The 20,784-nt window shown below is 39.4% G+C and overlaps 1 protein-coding gene across 1 annotated transcript; it reads right to left on the bottom strand.

Moving 5' to 3' along the window:
* Nucleotides 1-306: 306 nt before the first annotated feature.
* Nucleotides 307-6,185, bottom strand: LOC136446605 (homeobox protein Hox-D11-like). The gene is made up of 3 exons (XM_066445058.1): nucleotides 5,467-6,185; nucleotides 3,609-3,775; nucleotides 307-1,171 (listed from the first exon to the last, which is right to left on the bottom strand). Exons 1-3 carry the CDS (start codon nucleotides 5,876-5,878, stop codon nucleotides 1,097-1,099), a joined length of 654 nt encoding a protein of 217 aa, XP_066301155.1. The 5' UTR covers nucleotides 5,879-6,185; the 3' UTR covers nucleotides 307-1,096.
* Between the last annotated feature and the right edge of the window lie 14,599 nt (nucleotides 6,186-20,784).

Here is a 20,784-nt window from a genome sequence, read left to right as displayed (position 1 = left end):
ACAGAAGGACCGCAAACTCTCAAGGGAGCGAATCATCATTATGCGTTTACTCGGCCATATTTCATTCACGTGGGGTGTGTGCAGAAGGATCAATCAATGGGTTGAGGGTGTAGAATTCGCATTAAAAGCTGGGCAAGAATGGCCGACACGAGAGACAGATTCTAGTACTACCCCTATACACGTTACAAGTAGATGGGAGTTTATTTGTTTGGCATTCAGGAAAGAATTGGAAGTCTTATATGAAGAATTGCTGCCAGTAGTCCTATTCTTTCTTCACTCACTATTTTCTGAAAGAAATACCAGAAGTTCCAAGCCGTTGAGAAGTTTATTATAAACTTTTGACTGACCAAACGATCAAACGGTACGAATACACTTCCCCTCTAGTGATTGTGGTGTATACAGTAAATACATTGCACCTGTAGTTAACCTTTCCTACAACATCATACCCTTGGACTGTGTTATCGTTAACTCTAACCCCACGTACGTACATACACCTTTTTCCGGGCTATCCAAAGTACGGTAGGCCAAATTTTGGCACAAGGTAGACATTTGACACGTCGTAGAATCTTCCGGAACGGAAGTAACTGAACAAAGCTTTCAACTTTCTAACGTCAAATGAAAGTTTGAATGATATGTGTTAGGAACATAAATGTTGCATTGTGATAAGGAAAAAGTGATAAGGAACTAAGTATAACATTATGATAAGTGACTTTTCTTCTCTATGGTGCAAAAAAAAAACTCGATACACTAGGAAAACATGTGCGCCAACTACAGCTACAGTAAGTTTGTTTTTCAAATACGGATATAGATGTAGTAGTGGACAAAATGTAGCAAATGTAACAGCATATATTGAGCGTGCGGAACTTTACATTACATCCGTAAACGCTCAAGAAGACGGCAAGATATAAGTATGCTTTAATATCCACACTGGAACATGTTGATCATATTTTTCAAAAAACATCTTTGTCAAAATATCTCTCATATTAAGTTGCGTTTTTTTTGCATATACATAACAATAATATAATGTAGGTATACGTGACTTATAATTAATAGATTGTGCTATGAAGGAGGATTTGTACAAGTGGTGGGGGGTTCTTTAGGGGCACATCTCGCTATTCCGTCGGTCCAGTTTCTTCTGCTTGATGCGGCGGTTTTGGAACCAGATCTTGACCTGGTGGAGGATGAAAAAAAAACTGTGTACACACAGACAGCTTCCTGACAATCATAGCCTGGAGTCCAGCCTTATCAGCTCTAGTCCGCTACCCAACCTCCGCTCAGGCCGGACTCCAGGCTAGACAATCAAGCATCATGAAACTTGAGTTTCAATGATTCTTGCAAACACATTGACGTTTTCTCAGGTTTTTTTAAATAAAATTTGAAATATTTTAGGTAACATATATCACTACTAACTGTAGCAGAACCTACGATTGCTAAATACGAATGTATGGTTACTAGAATATCATGTAGAGAGTAGCACGGGTTGTTTTGTCAAAATCCTGTCGTCTATAGTGTCCTATTTTGCACTTTACAAAGGCAAACGCCAGACTTTGCTACACAGGTCTGGTCAAAACATCAGTGTCAGTGGAAAGGAGCCCTGATGAACACTGATAACTACGAAGGCCTAGATCATCACAGCGAGAGAGCTACTCCTGACCATTTCTCCAGAGACTATTTTCAAGCCTTCTCCAGACCATTTGCAAGCCTTCATCAAGCCATTTCCAAACAATTCCGAGCCTTTTCGAAGTCATTTCCAAGCCTTCTGAATGTGATTTTCAGGACTTCTCAAAACCATTGAAAGGCTTTCTCAAAACGATTTCCAAGACTTCCAAAGCAAAAATTCAAAATCTTCTCCAGACCATTCCCAAAACTTCCTCATACCATTTAGAACGTAACGCAGCATCGAGACTTGTGCCAAAGAGGCGTGGGCCGATGGCAAGATTTCCAAAGCAGCACGGAATGGTACCTTTCGTGAACCACACTGGCCCTTAACATCCAGTCTCCGTGTACAGTGGACAGTCCCTTGTGTGTCAATGGTCCTCATTGTCATGACATTGTATCTCTAAGTAGCGATTTTAGCTGCTCTAAAATGATCGAAAGAGACACTGGCCTCACAGGGTCTTCATAGGTGTCTGCCTTGAAGGACAAAAACAACTGGAATTGCTTTATGTAGTTTGCTCACCGGAGAAAGTTCTCCGGATGTATGATGATGATGATTAGCCGTTCGCACAACACGTTGGACGGACTGACATTTGCGAAGTTTAGATATTAACTATTATTATGTTACAATTACAGATTAAATAGTATTGAAATCTCATACATTGTCAGTATATAGGAATCAGTGAGGACCATGGGCAACACTCGGTGACTGGTTGTTTTATGAATTATCCAAGGAGTTAGCAAATCAGTTTTTTTCTCTGAAAGAATGGCAGCTACAACACTAGTAGATAGTTACCAACTTTAAAATCTTCTGCCTGGTGGACGAGTTTCTTTAATTCTACTGCCTATCACCTGCAACAAGGGTGACTTTGGTCTGAACTTGAAATTTGAAACTATCAAGCTAAATTTGTGGCATGTAGTTTAACGTATAGAATTGGATTTGATCATTGATATTTACCAAAAAGAATCCAGGAAAGGAAACTATGTCTCAAGAGGCGACCGCTAGGCAAACTCTATGTCTGAGAGGACACAGTAGTGAGGTCGAATACTTTCTCCGCCCACACATACACACATCAAACGGTACATGATGGCAAGTCTACTCCTTCTCCCAAATCCTCTGGATATTGTCATGTGACTTAACATCGGATGGATCCTCCTCAAACTATGCGGTCAAGCAAATGTTTTAGATAATAAAGAAACCATACAATACTGGCGTTGTGGAATACATGTAACTTTTTTTTAGATAATCAACATGGGATGCTTAAACTGTGGACACTTAAGACAAATACTGCCATATACTAGGTCTGAACTGACTGACAGCATGATGCCGTGTTCTCAAGTGACCCTTGACCCACCAGGGACCGTCCAGTGTACACAGTGAGCCTGGGTTCCTAGGGCTACCCTGGAAAGTCGTGCCTCCTTGCGAGTCTCGGCGCTGCGTTCGAAATGGTTTGGAGACGTCTTGGAAATGGTCTTAATTAGGCTTGGAAATAGTTACTAAGAGGCTTTAAGATGGTCTGGAAAATGATTTCTAGAAGGCACGAAGATAGTTTGGAGAAGGCTTGGGATGGTTCGGAAGCTTGGAAATAGTCTGAAGAAGAGCTTTCGCTGTGACGGTTCAGGCCTTCGTACGTCCTGACAGCAGTTGCAGCAGCGACCCCAAGAGGTACACATGCGTACTACAGCACCCGCTCTCCGAACAGGGGGAACTATTTAGTCACGCCCCGATGTTTGGGTCAATGTTTGTGGCTTAATACACTCTCATTCATATAGCATAGGCATCTGGCACATTATTATCAATTTAGAACAAACTCGTTATTTGACGAATACAGCTATGTTTCAAGCCTAAAGGAGAATGAATGGAAAATCTGAAGGATACGAATTCCATCTGAACGAATGTCAAAGGTCAAAAATAACACTACGAGCTAAACTATCCAGAGGAAGGCGCTTACCTGTCTTTCTGTAAGGTTGAGCTTCTGTGAGAGCTGTAGCCTCTTGTCTCTACTGATGTACTGGTTCTGGACGTACTCGTTTTCAAGCTCGTTGAGCTGGTACTTGGAGTAAGGGCGCCTCTTGGGCCGAACTGGTTTTGTCAAGGACCCTCCGCCATTTTGGTGAGCTGCGAAAACAAGGCAGAGAAAATGCACATGAGTACAAAATGATAAATAACGCTTAAACTTGTTGGTTCAGAAATCTAACGTATCTTGTTAGACATGACTCTGAAGCACCCGCTTGAAGTATCATGAACGTAGGTGATAAATATCCTACGGCGACATCTGAATTTCTCTCTTAATTGAAATGTGTAGTGGACACAATGGAAGGGTTGTAAGGTCACCAGCTTTAACTAGATCTATCAATAGAGATTCATAAATGCTTTGATGCCACTATTAAACTTACAAAATCAAAAAGAAAGAAACACGGACACTAAGACTTCACGGCAATACTAAAGACAGATGTCATTCATGGGCCTTGCAATGAAGACTATCTCGAAGACTCTCTCCACAGAAAGACGCTGTGAGTATTTTAAAAGCCACAAACATGCCCTCAGCATTCCTTGAATCAGCGTGAACTATTGGCACAACGTTTTATAGATGACACTTACTGCCAAAACCAAACTCACGACCGCATTTATCGCCGGCCCTTAGTGAGGCTACATGTTCTACCAGCCCCATAACACGCTTTATTAGAATATACACCACTGTAACAGGTGGCAAGACAATGTTGCATCAATTACTTGCTCAGGGTTTTTTAACAACATTTTGTGGGTTTCCCTGCAACAGGTGCCATTGGAAATACCACACGGTGCATGTTCCCGAGTATACGATGGGAGGCTACAGTTGGTAGCGAATCAACCGGTGGGTCAGCGCTGCTTCTTAACGTTAAGATGGAATCTCGGTCAGGGGGAAGCTAGTCAGGTACAAAGTGGCCCATGATAATGATTGACATCTATAAGAGATACAGGACAGGTCCTTACTGCTACCTTTAAGTGGTAGTAGGAATACAACTTGACGGGTCTTTTTCTTAGAACATCACTGCTGCTGCGACCTAAGAAGCAGGCAATGCTTGATCTTACCATTGGATTTGTTTGTCCTGCAGATATTCTGAGACATGCCATTTTCATTATCATACATACCAAGGGAGATTGGGAAAGACAAGCCTTTTCATATTCTAAGAAATTTTCCCACAGACAAACTTCTTCAACCTAACACGACGCATGACCAACAGTTCCTATAAGACGACGAAGATATACTCATCTCTTATCCTTAGTTAACATCGACGATGAATATATAAACGACGCAAGCTAGTCTTATATCAGGCTTTGGGGAATCTATTTCTATTGGGGCTGTTGAGCTCGTCTCTAAATGCATAGTCTATTAAACGGTTTTTAAACAAGCTATCAAAAAGCTACTACCAAGTATTGCACTAAACAGAGACATTTAGCAAAATGAATACGATGTACCGAACCAACTGTTGCTGCAAATAATCTCATGCCACTTTGTATTGTGTTACAAAATACATTAAATAACCATGAAGAAAACATGGGTATGGAGTTAAGGAGGACGTTGAATTACTATTCCACGGAAATACATTGAAGAGGTATCCGTACGGAGTTGGATGATTTATTAGACTATAACGTCGGTGGTAACTAGACTTCAGTAACAAGAAGAAATCAACTGTGCAGAAATCCCTGTAATTGGCGTGTCGGTCTATTGTGACACGGTAGAATGGTGTAAGCAGTTCGATGAAGACAGATCGATAGGTTTGGGAAGTACAAGACTATAAGATAAGAACACGTTGTGTACTATATACCGATGGTCTCCGCTGGTTTGGTTGCCTCCCTGCTCCGCTGCCAGGACTCCAGGAAGTGGTCGAGTTGACATAACTGTGGGGAATAGGTGAAGGGTGGATGGAGGGGTCCGCTGGCTGGCGGCAGCACCACTGGCTGGAAGGGTTCGTCACGTGGAAAATCCACCTGTGAGTATTTGTCGGGGGAGTGGTGTGGAGCGCGGTGAGGCCCCTCCACGAGGCGAACGTTCTGGCTGTAGGTGCAGGTGGTGGAAGTCGCCGGGCCGCTCATGAAAAAGTCTCGGCGTGGGGGTAACCTGTCCCCGTAGGCCATCTCGCTCCCTCCCCTGGACCAGAAATTTGTGTCCTGCATGCTGGAGATGGAGTAGCCTGTCGGAGCCCACAGCGGTCCATTGATGCCCGTAGCAGTCTCCATACTCCAAGATGTATTTACAACGACGACCGACGACTAGGGAGACCCTCTCGCGAGCGGCATGGAAATCTCGGCTTGTCGAAATGAATCCTCGGGCCAGTAGTAGTCATGTGATCGCCTGCTACCAATTGGCGCCATTGGCCAGGCAACGTGAGGTGACTCTCCAAAATAAGCAATACATAACTCACCCAAGTTACATTTAGCGGAGAACTTCGCCAAAAGTCAGGAATAAATTTTCCAATAAGGAATTCACCTCTCAGATAGATGATTGGAATGACCTTTTGTGACCGGGTCGATGCTATGTTATACAAATGTATGTTCGCCCATATTTTGTTTACGTGTTGTCACACGTGTTTGATGTATTGAAAAACGCTTTGAAGATACTTCATGAAAGTGAAAAGATGAACACAAAACCTATTCACATAACACATCGTTTTGTCACGTAGTTATAAATTACATCTTTTAACACATTTTTACCTGTCAAAACTTGAACCGATGTTAACTATGCTCAGTGTTGATGTGGTGCGATTTTAACATTACTACAAAAGAACCTAACGCGTTTACTCCACGTTTAACACTCTAGGGTCTGCACAGATTCGATATTTGAAACAGACCGATGATTGCAGTTGTTTTATCCATTGGTTTCTACGTGTATATTGCTTGAACGTACAGGTTATGATGTAAAGATATGTCAATGTTAAAATTCACGACCACACAACAGGTTGCTTGTTATTCATTGTCTTGGCACTCTAACCCCCAACCTCGACTATTCATGGGAGTTGTACGACTTATTTATAATTCAATATCACATTTCCTGAACACATTGCTGGAACCAATAACAAGAATAGGATTAATCCACGTAAAACCTGATTGAGTTGTCCTTGACACAGACATTCATTTTCCATGGCAATGCAATATTTATTTTCCCCTGACTATCAGAGACTAACTGACATTTTCGTTGGAATATACACGTAATAAATGAAGCATGAAAAACGTTGAGGCTTTCAAGAAAAGTGAAATTCTATCATTGTCTATTTTTTTTAGTCACTTTTAGACGATTTTACCCTATTTGGAATGCGGCGGTGGGAAAAGTACATCCAGGTCAGATTTTAAATTGTCAACCATTCTAAATTGTCAATCGTTTTAAGAAAATCTTTGTTACAGTTTGGCTCTTGATAGTGTAGATATGTAGAGCAAAAGTGAACATCTTAAAAAGACCTTAGATATTTGTTTCCTTGAAATATGCAAGATACGACATTTGTTTAATACTTTGATAAGCAATGCTTCCGCTGTTTTTCAGTTAACACAGTTTTCATGTTTTGTTTTTTTCTATAGAGGCAAACAAGAATTTCAATTATGGTCTCAGAAGCAAGTGTACATATCTCCGAATAACGAATGTAATGGTTGTAGGGAGGTATTCATTTTCTAACCGTTACCTATTTCTACTTTTTAAGCTACATTTTCTCAGTCACAATTGCATGGCAACCTCTACTGAACGAGTGGTAAATATGTACTGAATTAGCAACAACAAAAAGAAGCAAACCATACGACATTTTAGCATGTAGAAGTTACAACAAATGATACATACGAAAACAATATTTAGCCATGCGTCGGAAAGAATCCAAACCAAAACGAACGTCATCCAAAACGTGGTTGCTGGATCACGTAGTAGCAGCGACCTTATCGAATGTATCCCATATGTACATTTGTGGAAAAGACAACTCCCTTTGGATTTGTGTCGAGGTTTGCTCGTTTCAAAGGGTAAAGGACAAAACAACGAACGCGAAATAAACACAGTATATAAAATTCTAGCCACGGTTTACGCGGTTGTTGTAACATTGATAGCGGTGGACATGTACAGAGTGTTATCCTGTGCGTGCCTAGCGGACAGTTTCTAGTCAGTTGCAGCTTTAAATGAAAATATTTAACACAAGAATTAACCGCATAGTTTTGAAATCTTATATACACGAAATTTGGCCAAGTTAGATCTTGTAGTTGTTTTAATGAATGTTCCACATGCAGGGGAAACTAGGAGGGGGCAAGTCTGTCTTGACTATAACCAGTCGTGGGCAAAAAAACAAAATATATTCACTGCAGATTTTCCCGAATTAATCAATGACAAAAAGATGTAATAAGGGCAGGTACATCGGTTTAAAAACAAGCAAAACCCACCGAACTGTTGTGCAGAAAACGACGAGTTCCACGAAAGCACATGATGTGTATTCAAGAATACCATAGCCATGGTAAACAAGGCATTACTATCGCTATATCCAAATACATTTCAAGGATCTAGGAACACAAACGCACACATGTACACGTAATCCTCATGCAACATTGCCATCTGCTGTCATTTGCAGTGACGATAGCGTGCAAAATGTAGTATGATATATCAGAACCTTCACCCTACGATCAACACACGATCAGTGCGTTTCGTACATATTCTGACAGAAGTATGATAGAAATATGAGAACAAACATTTCATCACAAATAATTCTGTACTAGCTGGAGCGTATTCTTCAATTCTCATGTTTGGTTCAAATACCCCAACACAACTGTGTTTACGAATAAAAACAGAAATGAAGTCAACGTTTAAGGACAACGTGTGTACAATAAAGATGCAATAGTCCCCATATATTTTATGTATTGTAAGCGTGCCTCCCAGTAAATATGTTTTACGTTTTATATGAACGATTGTATCTGCTTTTTGTGCAGAATATCTGTCCGCTGCAGACTGTATCTGTCCTTGTCTGGAACATACAGTTACTCAAACGTGCCTTTTTGCTATAAGATATAAAGACAGAATCCAAGTAGAGATCATTAACCCAAAATGAAAAGCGTTGTACTGTCAACCAAATGCTTATCAAGGACTTAACGAAACGAACTGAAACATCCAAGGACAGAATTCACATTGTTAAACTATTAAAAAGGGTAATCCACTAGCTGTTTGTTCCGATCATGTCCAGGTGACCCGACGTTTATAAAACTAGATAAAAATGCTCGTGCAGGAAATACAAGCTGGAAGTAAACATTGCTACGTGGCCGACACTCAGCTAAGCCTTAGTTCATTAGAATGTACTTCACGCATGTACATACATAACCTCTATAGATTAAGGATTGCAACAAGCATAGAAAAATGACAAAACACAAATCGTGAACATATGGAATTAGATGTTTTCCTGTCTATCTTGTTGGGGGAATAAAAACACCACAGGATTTGCAGTGCTTGCAACTACCTTACGGTGCATATCCACTGCACCGGATAGAATTCTGCTTAAAACAGTTACACATATCACACTGCAAGTAAATCTCCTTGTCTTACATGTAGATGTAGATTCTATGTTGAAATGAAACATGGTATATGTCGACTAACAGCAAACAAACAAGGCGGCTCAAACACAACAGCTACAGCGCCCCTGGTGACTGGCAATGGTTTTACCATTGTAAATCCTACAGTGGTGTGGCCTTTCATATTTTAAAGATATATAAGAAAACCTCTAAGAAAGACGTTTTCCAGCTAGATTTGGATTTATCTGTCTGTTTCATCTATGAAGATTGCCAACAGACATTTAGGTGACAAAGAAGACAGAGAAGAAGTGCTGAAAAATATACCAATGGATAAATAATGTATCGGTAAATGCATGTATGTGAAAATGTTTTACTCAAGTATGAGCGTATGGTATGAGAATCTTGTTACCTTCACCAAGAAGGTTATGTTTTTGGTAGCGTCCGAGTGTCTGTGCGTGTGTGTTTGTCATCACGATAACTCGAGAATGCCTGGATGAATTGTCTTAATATTTGGTGGTATGTGGGTAGTACTTGTTTGTACCTGTACTTGTTCTAACATTGCGTGAATACCCCTTGTTATTCAGGTCTTTAAAGTTGCTTGGAGTAAAAGGCAGATATTGGTATGTGGAGTACCGAAGATGAAACTGCATAAAAGCATAACAGCAGCATCTGTAAAATATCTGTCAGTACGTTCTGATGTCTTCAAACTGCTAAACCGGTTTACGTGACAAGCCTGCTTCCGGTGACCTTTTGGAAGCCGACCAAAATAAGCTTTACAATCAAACCCCAATCCACAGTACCTCCCACCCAAAACAGAGGCAGAGAAGTGGCCCTTTTGGGTTTGCTATTGAAAGGAAGAGGTCAATATTTCTTCATAGGCACAGGTGCGCTGTATCATGAAGAGAAAGTTTGTGCCACTTTTTATTGAACAGGTTAAGAGTCTGGGAACAAGTGTGTGTCTACTTAAATTTTGCTGTAGTTCTGTATACAGCGTAATCAAGGGCTTCTTTATATTTATCGAAGACTTGAACGCTGTTTGGGAGCGACTCGTATTGACAGAAGCAAAACGCGGTCACCGTTGCCGCAGTGCAGATATATTTCAGCAGTGGAAGCCAGGGTCACATTCCACCGACAGAACTTAGAATTGATTTATTGATTTCAGGAACGAGTGTTCGTCGTCACACAAACTGTCAGGGTGGACGTAGTGGTGAATTCTCCGTCTGGTTTACCATAGTTTACTTAAGAGTAAGATGGTATCGATAAGAAATAACACTACTTGTACTCTAACTAGCAAAAGTTTTGATGTTGTCGTTGAGACAAAGTTATAAGTACTTTACATTTTGTGTGTTGATACAGCAGAACTTTGGGAGAAGATGCCCAGCTGGCAACCCCACGGAAACGGATGATACGAGATGGAGGACATAAAAAAGTTGTGGAAAGAAATAAAACAGCTGTGGCGGTTGTGTTTATACAAAAGGGAGGCTCCTTTCCAGGGAAGGACAGACGCAAAAGGTCCCTGAAGACCGCAGAAGCGATAGCAAGGTTATCACACTGTGTTCACGTACAATGTACCGTATATGATTTAGATATGAGCTAAAATCAGGCAAAGGAGACAGATTTTCTTGAGAATTGTTTACAGCAATATTTCAAGCGGTATGTAACTGACATTCGATTTAAATTCAACATCTTTAAAGTATTATATAATTTTTTCTGACCGCAATATATGTCCAGGTTGTATCCATTTATAACATGTGTAAATTGTACTCTACTTAAAGAATAGCATATTAGCTCTGTATGGGAACTGTCGAGTTTGACTCTGAACACCCATGGCAGGAGATAGCTGATACTGGTGCCCCACCTTTATATCATACGTGTATGATTTAAAGTTTCAGTTTTATAGTCCAACAGACGAGTATTGCAGGTAATTGTGTTCCATCTGACCAGGTTTAAACTTTGCCATGATTCAATTTGAAAGTTTTTTTTTGAAAACGTGCCAAAAAATTTAGGGAACAGCATGGTATTATTCTTGATCAAAAATCCAGGTACTTCTATTTTAGATTCGTAGTGGCTTTGGAGGACAGTTTACCTAGTGAAGAAATCTGCCACACATACATACATATCCATCGAAGCACCTAAGTACATGATCGGGCAGACTGCCACGAGTAAGCATTATGAAGAATTTGATTTAATCGAAGTTTGATTGAGAACAATTGGAAAGCATCGTTATTACTTACACTTTCAATATAATGCAGTGTCTTCTAATTTATGAAAACAGATTAACACTAATAACAGCGTGGCATAGCAGTTAACCAGCCGTCTACGTAATGTCATATCGTAGGTCAAAATCCCACTTATCAAAATGAGCATCCACGTTTTTGCTGAGTAAGGTTGGTAACCTATCGATGGTGGCGATGTGATATACCACTGGAAAAATAGTGAGGCGGCTATAGCTTGTCAGGAGTGGGATAATTGGTGCGGTATTTACGATGTATCAGGTGTTTCTGTCATGGTCTTGGTCTTTTCCATACCCTTGGTGCTGTTCGTCATTTTTTTTCTTTCTCCCTGTATCATGACAATATTATATAGATAGTGCCTTCATGTGGTTTGAAATGGAGCATTGTACAGCCTAGAACACAACCATTGAATAGCATAGAACCTACCTATAGCTTTAAGAATGTTGATACAAGTAGCCAGTAGTATTTCATTTTTGCCTTACATTGTACCTGTTACAATCGTTGTGCAATAAACTTTGACTTGACTTGACTTGATAGTGAGAATGCTAATCTTCAGGAGGTGCTGATATGCTCACTGTACACCATAATTTGCTTCTTTCGAAAAGCATGAAGATAAATAATATCTTCACAATGATATTAACCCCTGCTGTCGAAGAAATTGTTTTTCAACACACGATACAGTAGATCATACTGTGCGAAAAAGGTTAACGAACAGGATTACACATGCCTTCGCATGATTTGTAATGGAGGCTTACGTTTGTAATGGCAGTAGTCGGTATCCTGGAGATACTGCAATCTGTGGATTCATATTCACAGCATGTGCCTCAAGAATGCAAGATTGGCAATGTTGCAGAAAGCGCAATTAGTTCACTGAGAATATGCAAGTGCAGTTCATATAAATAAAGTGTCAGACACCAACTCTGCTAATGAATGACATTAGAACTTATTATCGTTATGCATGTTACCAGCTCAGCGAGAGTAAATGAAAATTTCAAATTATTCGAGATTGATTCATAACACTCCTTTAGTGTTAAATGTCAAAATGGTTATGTTTAAACGAATGTAACCTTGCTAGGCAATGTGTGAATGTTTTGTTCATCTTTATTCGTTCCATTTTAACGACAAACTGTACAAAAAAACCTCTCCTCAGTGATACATGTGTGCTACCACTCGCCAAATATGGATTGTAGCAAAGATAAGTATTCTATACAGACAGTGGCTAACAAAACCATCACTGGTTCAACAATAAGAATTTTTCTAGGCCTTACAAAAGTACCACATCATGCCAACATATCTCCTAGTTTGAGGACAACATTTCCTCACCTTCCAGAAAGGAAGTGCTCGTGGTGTAACTTGGTAACTCGAGGGTGTTATTTCAAACACACGCTGCGTCTTACATGCCACATATGGTGGAGGAGACTCTTCACAGTTCCAAATCATAAACACTCAAATAAGGGAAAATGTTTGATTCGCTTGCTTAACCTTTTAGTTACCAATAAGCGGTGAATAAAACAAGGTTGCCTCGCACAATGTGTCGTTTTATATTGACCTTCTCCAAGCTTGTAGTTTGGCCACAAGGTCTGGCTTTTGCAGGAAATTTGTACCGATATAACCTTTTGAAAATAAATGGGAAATTGCATTTGATACAAAGATCATGGCCCTGACATTTCTGTTTTTTTAATCAATCATGTTGTTGTTTAATTAAAACGGTGGCAAAATGTAATTGAGACGGGATAGAAGAAATAGAAATGGGTGCGTATTTCACAGAGTGACTTGAAAATATTCGATCAAACGCTTGTCTAAAACACCAGCGGTGGTTTGACTGCTTCAATTTGACAAAACCTAAAACATTTTTAGAAACAGATATTATTTACTTGGGGTTGTCTGTAAGCATGCGAACCGCTACGTTTTCAAACTTAAATCAACGAAAGAAACGCTTTAAGTTTGAGGAACAGCTCTATTCTTTCGGTTTGGAAATAAATTCGTACGAACTTCTGATTTGCAAAACTTGAAAAAGACTCTCTTTAATACATCACTAGTTAGCTTAGCAATCTTAAATTTTGAGGAGAGGGTTGGAAGAAAAATACATTTGTTTTGTTATATTGATTCTATTCTTGTTATGTGGAAAGTAAGATGTAAATAATCACTAAAATCATCAAAACACAAGGATGGAGACTAAAAGATTATATTTGATTTTGTTAGAATCGGTTCCTTATACCGAAAAGATAGGTGAACACCAAATTCAACAAGTCATCATTCTACTTCATGTCATTCTACAACATAATCAAACAAGACGGAAACTGTAATAATAATACGTTTTAGACAGTTCTCTATTTTGGTACCATTTCAACAGCGCCTGGTAAGAACTGTTTCTGTGATAGATTGGTCTTTGTGAACGGTTGGGAACGAACAATAGCAGTGTCAAAGATTGCTGAATCCTAGAAAATAATATCAATGTTTGCCTCAAAATTGCAAGAAACTTCAAAGCAAGAAAAATGTCGATTCATTTCGTTGGCAAGACCAAGCAACAACAACTTGCCAGAATCAGCTGCTACAACTCACAGAAACAGCTTATGCATGAACCAAGGTACATCTCCAAAACGTCTCTAAAAGACTCAATGTTTTGATGGTATCTGAAACAATTTATAACATCTCAATACTTACGTAAAAATTTGTATATAATCCAACCATATATCAAAACATTGTCTGGTGTTTTGAAGCAGAGCAAGCACATGTATCGCCACCATAGCACAAGAAAACAGACAAATGTAACAGTACCCAGAATATACCCATGTTGATGGCCGTTTCTACCTTTTTGTAACATCTCATTAGTTACTTACTAAATAACATATAATGCAAACAAGTATTCAAATATTGGCTGGATGTTTCGAGGAAAATCAGTACATGTATCAATACCATAACATAACACAAGACAACAAACAAATGTAACATTAGTCAGCAATACTGATGTCAGACCGTGCTTATGTTGATATAAGTTCCTTTATTTATCCTAAATCAATGAAATATCAGCAACATGTATTGAAATGATTCATTTAGAGTTAGAAAAAACCTTGCATACGCTTATACTTAGATGCTGCTTCTGAACAACTTATTCTTATATTTTAGACCATTGTTACTTCTCGCACGAAATATCTCTTGTGCGGACCTCTGAAACTGTAACTCTTAATTCCCTTCAACAAACTGTAGATACAACGACAATAGTATCGAAATGTGAACTACAAAATTCAAGCGAATCCCACTGTACAAAAATGTAGTGATTTGTCTTATACGATAACTTGAGATTTCAAAGTTGCTACCAAAACAACATGTGCCAGCGTACTGATCGTTGTTTGGGCCAAACTCAGCATTCAAAACAAAGTTGTTTCTTGCTTACTTGATTTGATTGTTACTAATATTATCTTTGTGCACTTAGATGTTCATAATATGACGTACATGGAAGGATTTCAATTCCAGACTTGGTTTCAACTATGAAGCGTGCATAAACACAATATATCTGCCACGAAAACATACTTTTCTTTATCATCTAAGTAACATTAGCTTAGCAAATTCTTGTCGATACTTTTATACACTAATGAATTAGTGATTGGTCACAAAACGTTCTTGGTTTGCAGAAAACCACGCCAATACAAAATCCAGTTCTGTGTGCTTTTGTATAGTGCACAACTTATCACTATTTCCTGGCAAGATCGTCGGACAAACGCTCAATCCAAGATACGTACAAGACACCATGTATTCACAGTCTACTACACTTGATATGGAAGAAGATTTCCTGCAAATGCCGAACTTTGTGTTCATTTTTCTATACTTCAATGATCATAGAATGACCTACATGGGATGATTTTCCTACGACAAGTCATTTGGTAGGGTTTCAGAGAGAGAAATAAACACAACCATATGTCACCAAAAAACTCATCCACTTAGATATTCAAGCAACATTAGCAAAATTATTGCAAAATTGCAGTGATTGGTCCCGAAATTAGTCAATTTCTGCAAAGATGCCACACGAAGAAAACAGACGTATTATTTTACGCTATTTAAAAAGAGAGCCCTGTGGTGTTTTGTTTGGCGCACAGCATATCTCTATTTCTCTGCCACCATTGTTTTCTCCGGATCATCGCAATTCCAGATACGTAAACTAAAGACACAAGCCAGCCCTTCTTGATGTAAAAGAAGATTCCCTTCAAATAGAGGATTTCAGATGAGAACATGTAATCTCTTCCTCGTGCTTGGTCAAATTATGAACTCGGTCATATTTTGGCCTCCCCTAAAAATATGCCATATTGTTTGACTCATCTTACTTTATTCCATACGCCTCGGTTTGTCCTATGTGAGTATTAATTTTGATGGTCGTAGTCCACCATGTTCATCTATGGGAATAAGTCCATTACTACTAAAGGTGAAAGGGGAAATACAGCAATGAAAGATGACGCCAAAGGGTGAAAGGTCAATGATACATTTGCAGCAGCAAAATCCCCACATTTAACGCAGATCCCGTTGGCTATTCAATAATAAAGTAATCAATAAACAGCAGGTCGTTTTATTTTGATTTAAAAATGTATAAGACGGGCAGTGCTCCCTACACTCGACCCTGTGCTCGATTGATGTGTTGTTTGACCTTGGGTTCGGCGCCATCTTGCCGAGTGTTCCAAATAGAGCCTGTGCCGATATGACCCCAATGAAGGAATTGCACGGTATCTCGGGGAGCCTGTAATAGTCTGCGGAGACTGTAATTGACTGTGACAGTTAAAAGAGAATGCTGCTTCGGAGACGAATTCCCATTTAAAAAATGGGGATTATTTGTTTTGTAGTTCTCACACGTGCACTGGGGCTTTCTCTGTGGAACGATGAACGGTAATGGAATACCAAGTCTGCCTTGTCAGGCGGAGTAAACATGACTTTCGTCTTTAGATATTCAGGAAGCTAGAATGGCAGCCCTTCAAAAATCAAGAAAGTAGCTGACGCCTTATCCCATATAAGGAGAATGTTCAACATTTCAAGGACTTAATGTTGTTCGTGACATACGAACCATGGTATCTGTACCATATTGAAAGCATATGCCAATTCTAATTTTAAGTATGACAAAGTGAGCAAAACGTGATTCCCTGTGAATACCAGAGTTATTCTAATAACACGAGACTTGTTGGAACTTTACCCTCTGGCACTTCTGTTTTCTGTCAACGTCAAATGAAACTTGTCAGTGTTCCAGACGTGCACTTCTAAATTGTTGCGATCCAGTCGAAACCTGTAAAAAATTGTTTTGCTGCTCCTCATCAAATGATACCGATAAATTTCGAGGAAAGTTTAAAGACAGTAGACATGGAAAGCCCTTGACGATTGACCTCGGAGTCCTCGGCAGTAGGAAATGTCGGCCACACGTGCTGACTGGCGCCGAATTTTCGATCATCGATACGTCTTCTGCCATTTCGGGCTGTAAATCTTCAACAACCTGAATAACCTTTGCTGGCTGATGCGCTACGAGGCAATGGGATGGATAACTCCATAGATAATCGCTTTAACAGCACCATACTTTCATTAAAATGACAGCCACGAAACATTAGTCTCTAATCCTAACCTTTTTTTAATCTTTGAACAGCACCTGAGACCTATTGATACCTATTGGACGAAATCAGACAAGAGTTTCAAGACCTTTGCAAGATGCATTGCAGGAGTAAACTTTATACTTTCGGGGTTTTACATAAAACAGAGGAGAGCAACTGCGCCTGGTTTATCTGCCAAGATCACGAATGTTAGAAAACCACACCGTGCCCATCACGCCCTTACTGCTCCTACCGCATAATACCATTGATCGGCAATGTTACTTTTAATTATTCATAGAACGTTAAATCCCAAAGACGTGATCTGGTGCAATGGCCCAGGCATCCGCATGACCAGGACACAATGCACCATAGAGACTTGGGACATTGGAACTAATACAGAAATTAGCAGACTTGGCATGTAACGTATCATCTGAAGGGATTTATATCCGGTTTTATAGTAACACAGACGTTTTTACTGGTGCTGGATTGATCCCAGATCTCTAGCTTATCAGCCAGTGCCCCGGAAAGGTTAAACATGTCCAGAAAGTATGATGGGGATTTTGGACCTGGGTCTCAAGGCCTCCTTAAATCTGCGCCTCCTCGTTAAAATAAGGAATCGATCCCAAGACGCAGGTCTTATGTATGCTACCCCTGTAGGCACAAACAAAATCGGTGTTCCGAGCGTGCGCCATTGTACAAATGAAGAACACAAACGAATACAAATGACACGGTGTTTCAATGGGGTAAAATCAAACTCTGTCGTGCGTGAGGCCTGGGCGACAGGTTACATTGAAGAAATGAAAGAAATGAGCCGTGTATATTACACGAGGCGCCATAACAAGGGAGTTCAAAGTAAAAGACACGTTTCGCCACTGACCGGAGATATTACAACATTGACCCTTGTCGCAACAACGAGTAAGGGTGGGACAAGTCGTGCAGGAGCCGAGTAATGTGGTTTTAACTTTAATGGGAAGCTATCTGTGACACATAAGAGCAAAAAAATCTAGTTAAACATATTTAGAAGGTTAATCCCTCTTTTATAATTCCATAAAGCATTCCCATTCACTGGAATGAAATTCATAAGGTAGCAGAAGTATCAAATATGAATTTCTGTTATGTTGAAAGGCTTTTGATGCTTTGCATCCCCTGTCCACTAGAGGCTGAGACTGCTAAGCGACTGTCGAGAGACCAAATATTTGACATATCGCTCAACGAATTTCGTAGACAAAGAACGAATTTCCTAACGTTATGTTGGTGTTTTGTTGTCTTTCAATAATACTTTGTGTATCATATTCCAAATCGAATTTTGGCCCCCCAGCAGCTGCTCTGAGATTGCCGTCTTGTGGAAAGAGGGATGCTGAATCAATGCCGTTGGATTCGTGTGGCCCACGAATTAAAAGACCAAAAAAAAAAACACAAATAAGAAAAAAAAATCATTCTTTCTCTATGAAATTCGCTTAAAATCTGTCAAATATTCGGTCACTCAGTGATCACTATCTGGTATCGGTCCCAGCCTCTAAAGGGGGTGTTACTAGATATTTGTATGTTACTAAACTTTATTGACATGTTTCTAGTTTGTTAGCGTACACACCATTAAGGCAATAGCCCCCCAGATGGGAGCACAGTGATATTAAAGACACTGTTAACATTTACCACCAAGGAACAGACTTCCTCCAGGAAAGAAAGTGAGAACAATCCCACGGAAGTTGTTCTTTTGATAGATGCATCTTTAAACAGACACAGGTTTACTACCAAACGGGCGCCGCCTTTATGAAAGACATCGGCTGGTGTTTATTTTTCCCATATATCAGTGGTGAATAAAGATGGTGACGATATCCACACCTAGTTTTGGAAATTCCTTGATTCTTATCCAATCCCAATTTTCAAGATGAAGCAACTGACAGTATCGACACCCAAACGTATTTTCAACTACGTTTTGTTCGGTTATATTATTGTGCCTTTTTATTTGGTTTCTGTGCGGGTGGATGCTTTTTATGTCAAGAAAGTTCTTTCTTGCAGTATAATTGTTGTATTTGTGTGTCTTAATTAGATACAGTTTCGAGAGATCGAAATCTTCAAAATGAGTTGATAGAAACCAGGTTACAGTACGGAGGAAGTTAGGTTTTTTTTATCCATCTGTTGATAGATGACTAGATATGCAAATGATAGTAACAGATCTACACCCGTTCTTTTTTCACCAGAACGATTGAAGGGAATAGATGTAGGGTTTAGCTAAGGTATTTTTGTGTTCTATATGTATCTCTACGTCGACCAGTTATGAGTAGAGACGACGTTTGAAGGATACATTTGAAAAGATGGAATATCTTTCGTTGCAATCCGTTAGAAATAGCATTGATGCTAGCTATGACTGGTCATGATAACTAGCTTATAAGCATTTTTCATTCATCGAATGTTAAATTATTCTAGAATTGAAAGCTCTTTTTCCCTTCTTCTATTGTCAAATGATGCATAACAACCTTATCCGCAAACAAGTCAGCTCCAGGTTCTAGTTTCGTAGAAAGTAGATAACAAAGATACAATGAAAATGGGTAAATTTCTAATAGTGATAGACAGAACAAATGGCAGAATATATGTGAAATAAAGTATAAGCAGGGAATATTTCCTTCTTTTGCTCAAACCTATTGGTAAAGCAGTTTAAAGACATCCAGTGAGTTCCACAGTCTGGACATACCATACGATACATATCTTTCATCAACAGAGCTTTCATTTGACCTCGTCACCGAATCGCATGCTATTCCGTGTTTGGTCAGGCAAAAGCTGGTGCTACCCTTTGAATGTTAGATAAATGTTTCTTTGTTCTATCAAACGATGAATAGCTGAGACAACGTTCACTTTTAGAAGTAAATCAAAACAATGTTTTAAGCGGAAAATGCAGAAGCTAAGTTACTCGGTGCAGTTCAAAAATAGCCAAAAAATCTAATGTCTTTAGAATATGTGACTGTGTTGATATTTGCAAGGTTTTGTACTCTAAACGTTACATGTTCATTAAGCGGTCTGTGTTCTGTATAGCGTATGTGTTCATTATACAGTGGTATGTGTTGTATTGAACTGGCAGAGAACGTTAGGAGGTAACGTTTGCTACATTGCTAGGCTGAAGGTTTTCAGTTGTATGATGATGCTGTAACTATGTGTAAAAGATAATCACATACACCACGATTCCTTCATTACAATTTCAATGTATTTATTTATCCAGAGTCTTTATATGATATGTACAAATACATTTGCACTTCTAACAGCTGTACGCATATTTTTGTAATAACAATTTCCAGATTCATACAGAAAGTGACCAGTAAATACGTTATTTCTGGGAGTCAACCTTATGTCCTCCCTTCTTTTTCTAGACGTCTAAGAAGCGTGCTGTTTGTAATGTCATTTCCTCAAAGAAAAGTGCTAAGACGTACCAACTTAATTTCGTATCGAACTTAAGAGGTGAAGAAAAACTAAGGAATTACATTTCTTTTCCAGTTGAACCGCTGAACATGGCTCGCATGCAAGACACAGGGCAGCACTCCGGAATCTGCGCAACAGAACACATGATACGGCAGACACATTGTGGATAAACCTTTATCTGCAACGAAAGATCCATGGCTACCTTGGGTTTATCATTGTTATGGTTCGGCACTGGACAAAGAAACACATTCTTAGCAATTTTGTAGACTACAGCTAGAAACCGTTTACTCTTCCAGTGGTATTTTGGTCTGCAGTTGTAAAATTCTATCCGTATTTTCTAACCGTTTCCATCCTACCCGATTGTACAGCTGACAGGTATTCAACATTGTAATCTACAGAAGGAAACTCGCAGTAAGGCAAA

Source organism: Branchiostoma lanceolatum, chromosome 12 (genome assembly GCF_035083965.1).
Source record: "Branchiostoma lanceolatum isolate klBraLanc5 chromosome 12, klBraLanc5.hap2, whole genome shotgun sequence".
NCBI lineage: Eukaryota > Metazoa > Chordata > Leptocardii > Amphioxiformes > Branchiostomatidae > Branchiostoma > Branchiostoma lanceolatum.
The sequence above is the reverse complement of the archived record's forward strand: the minus strand, read 5'-3'. Positions and strand labels throughout refer to the sequence as shown.

Excerpts from the sequence above, each read along its gene's own strand:
- LOC136446605 (XM_066445058.1), bottom strand. The coding sequence starts at position 5,878 with ATGGAGACTGCTACGGGCATCAATGGACCGCTGTGGGCTCCGACAGGC. Across the intron at positions 3,776-5,466 it reads CAAACCAGCGGAGACCATCG|CTCACCAAAATGGCGGAGGG; the intron begins GTATATAGTACA and ends TTGTTTTCGCAG. Across the intron at positions 1,172-3,608 it reads TCAACCTTACAGAAAGACAG|GTCAAGATCTGGTTCCAAAA; the intron begins GTAAGCGCCTTC and ends ATCCTCCACCAG.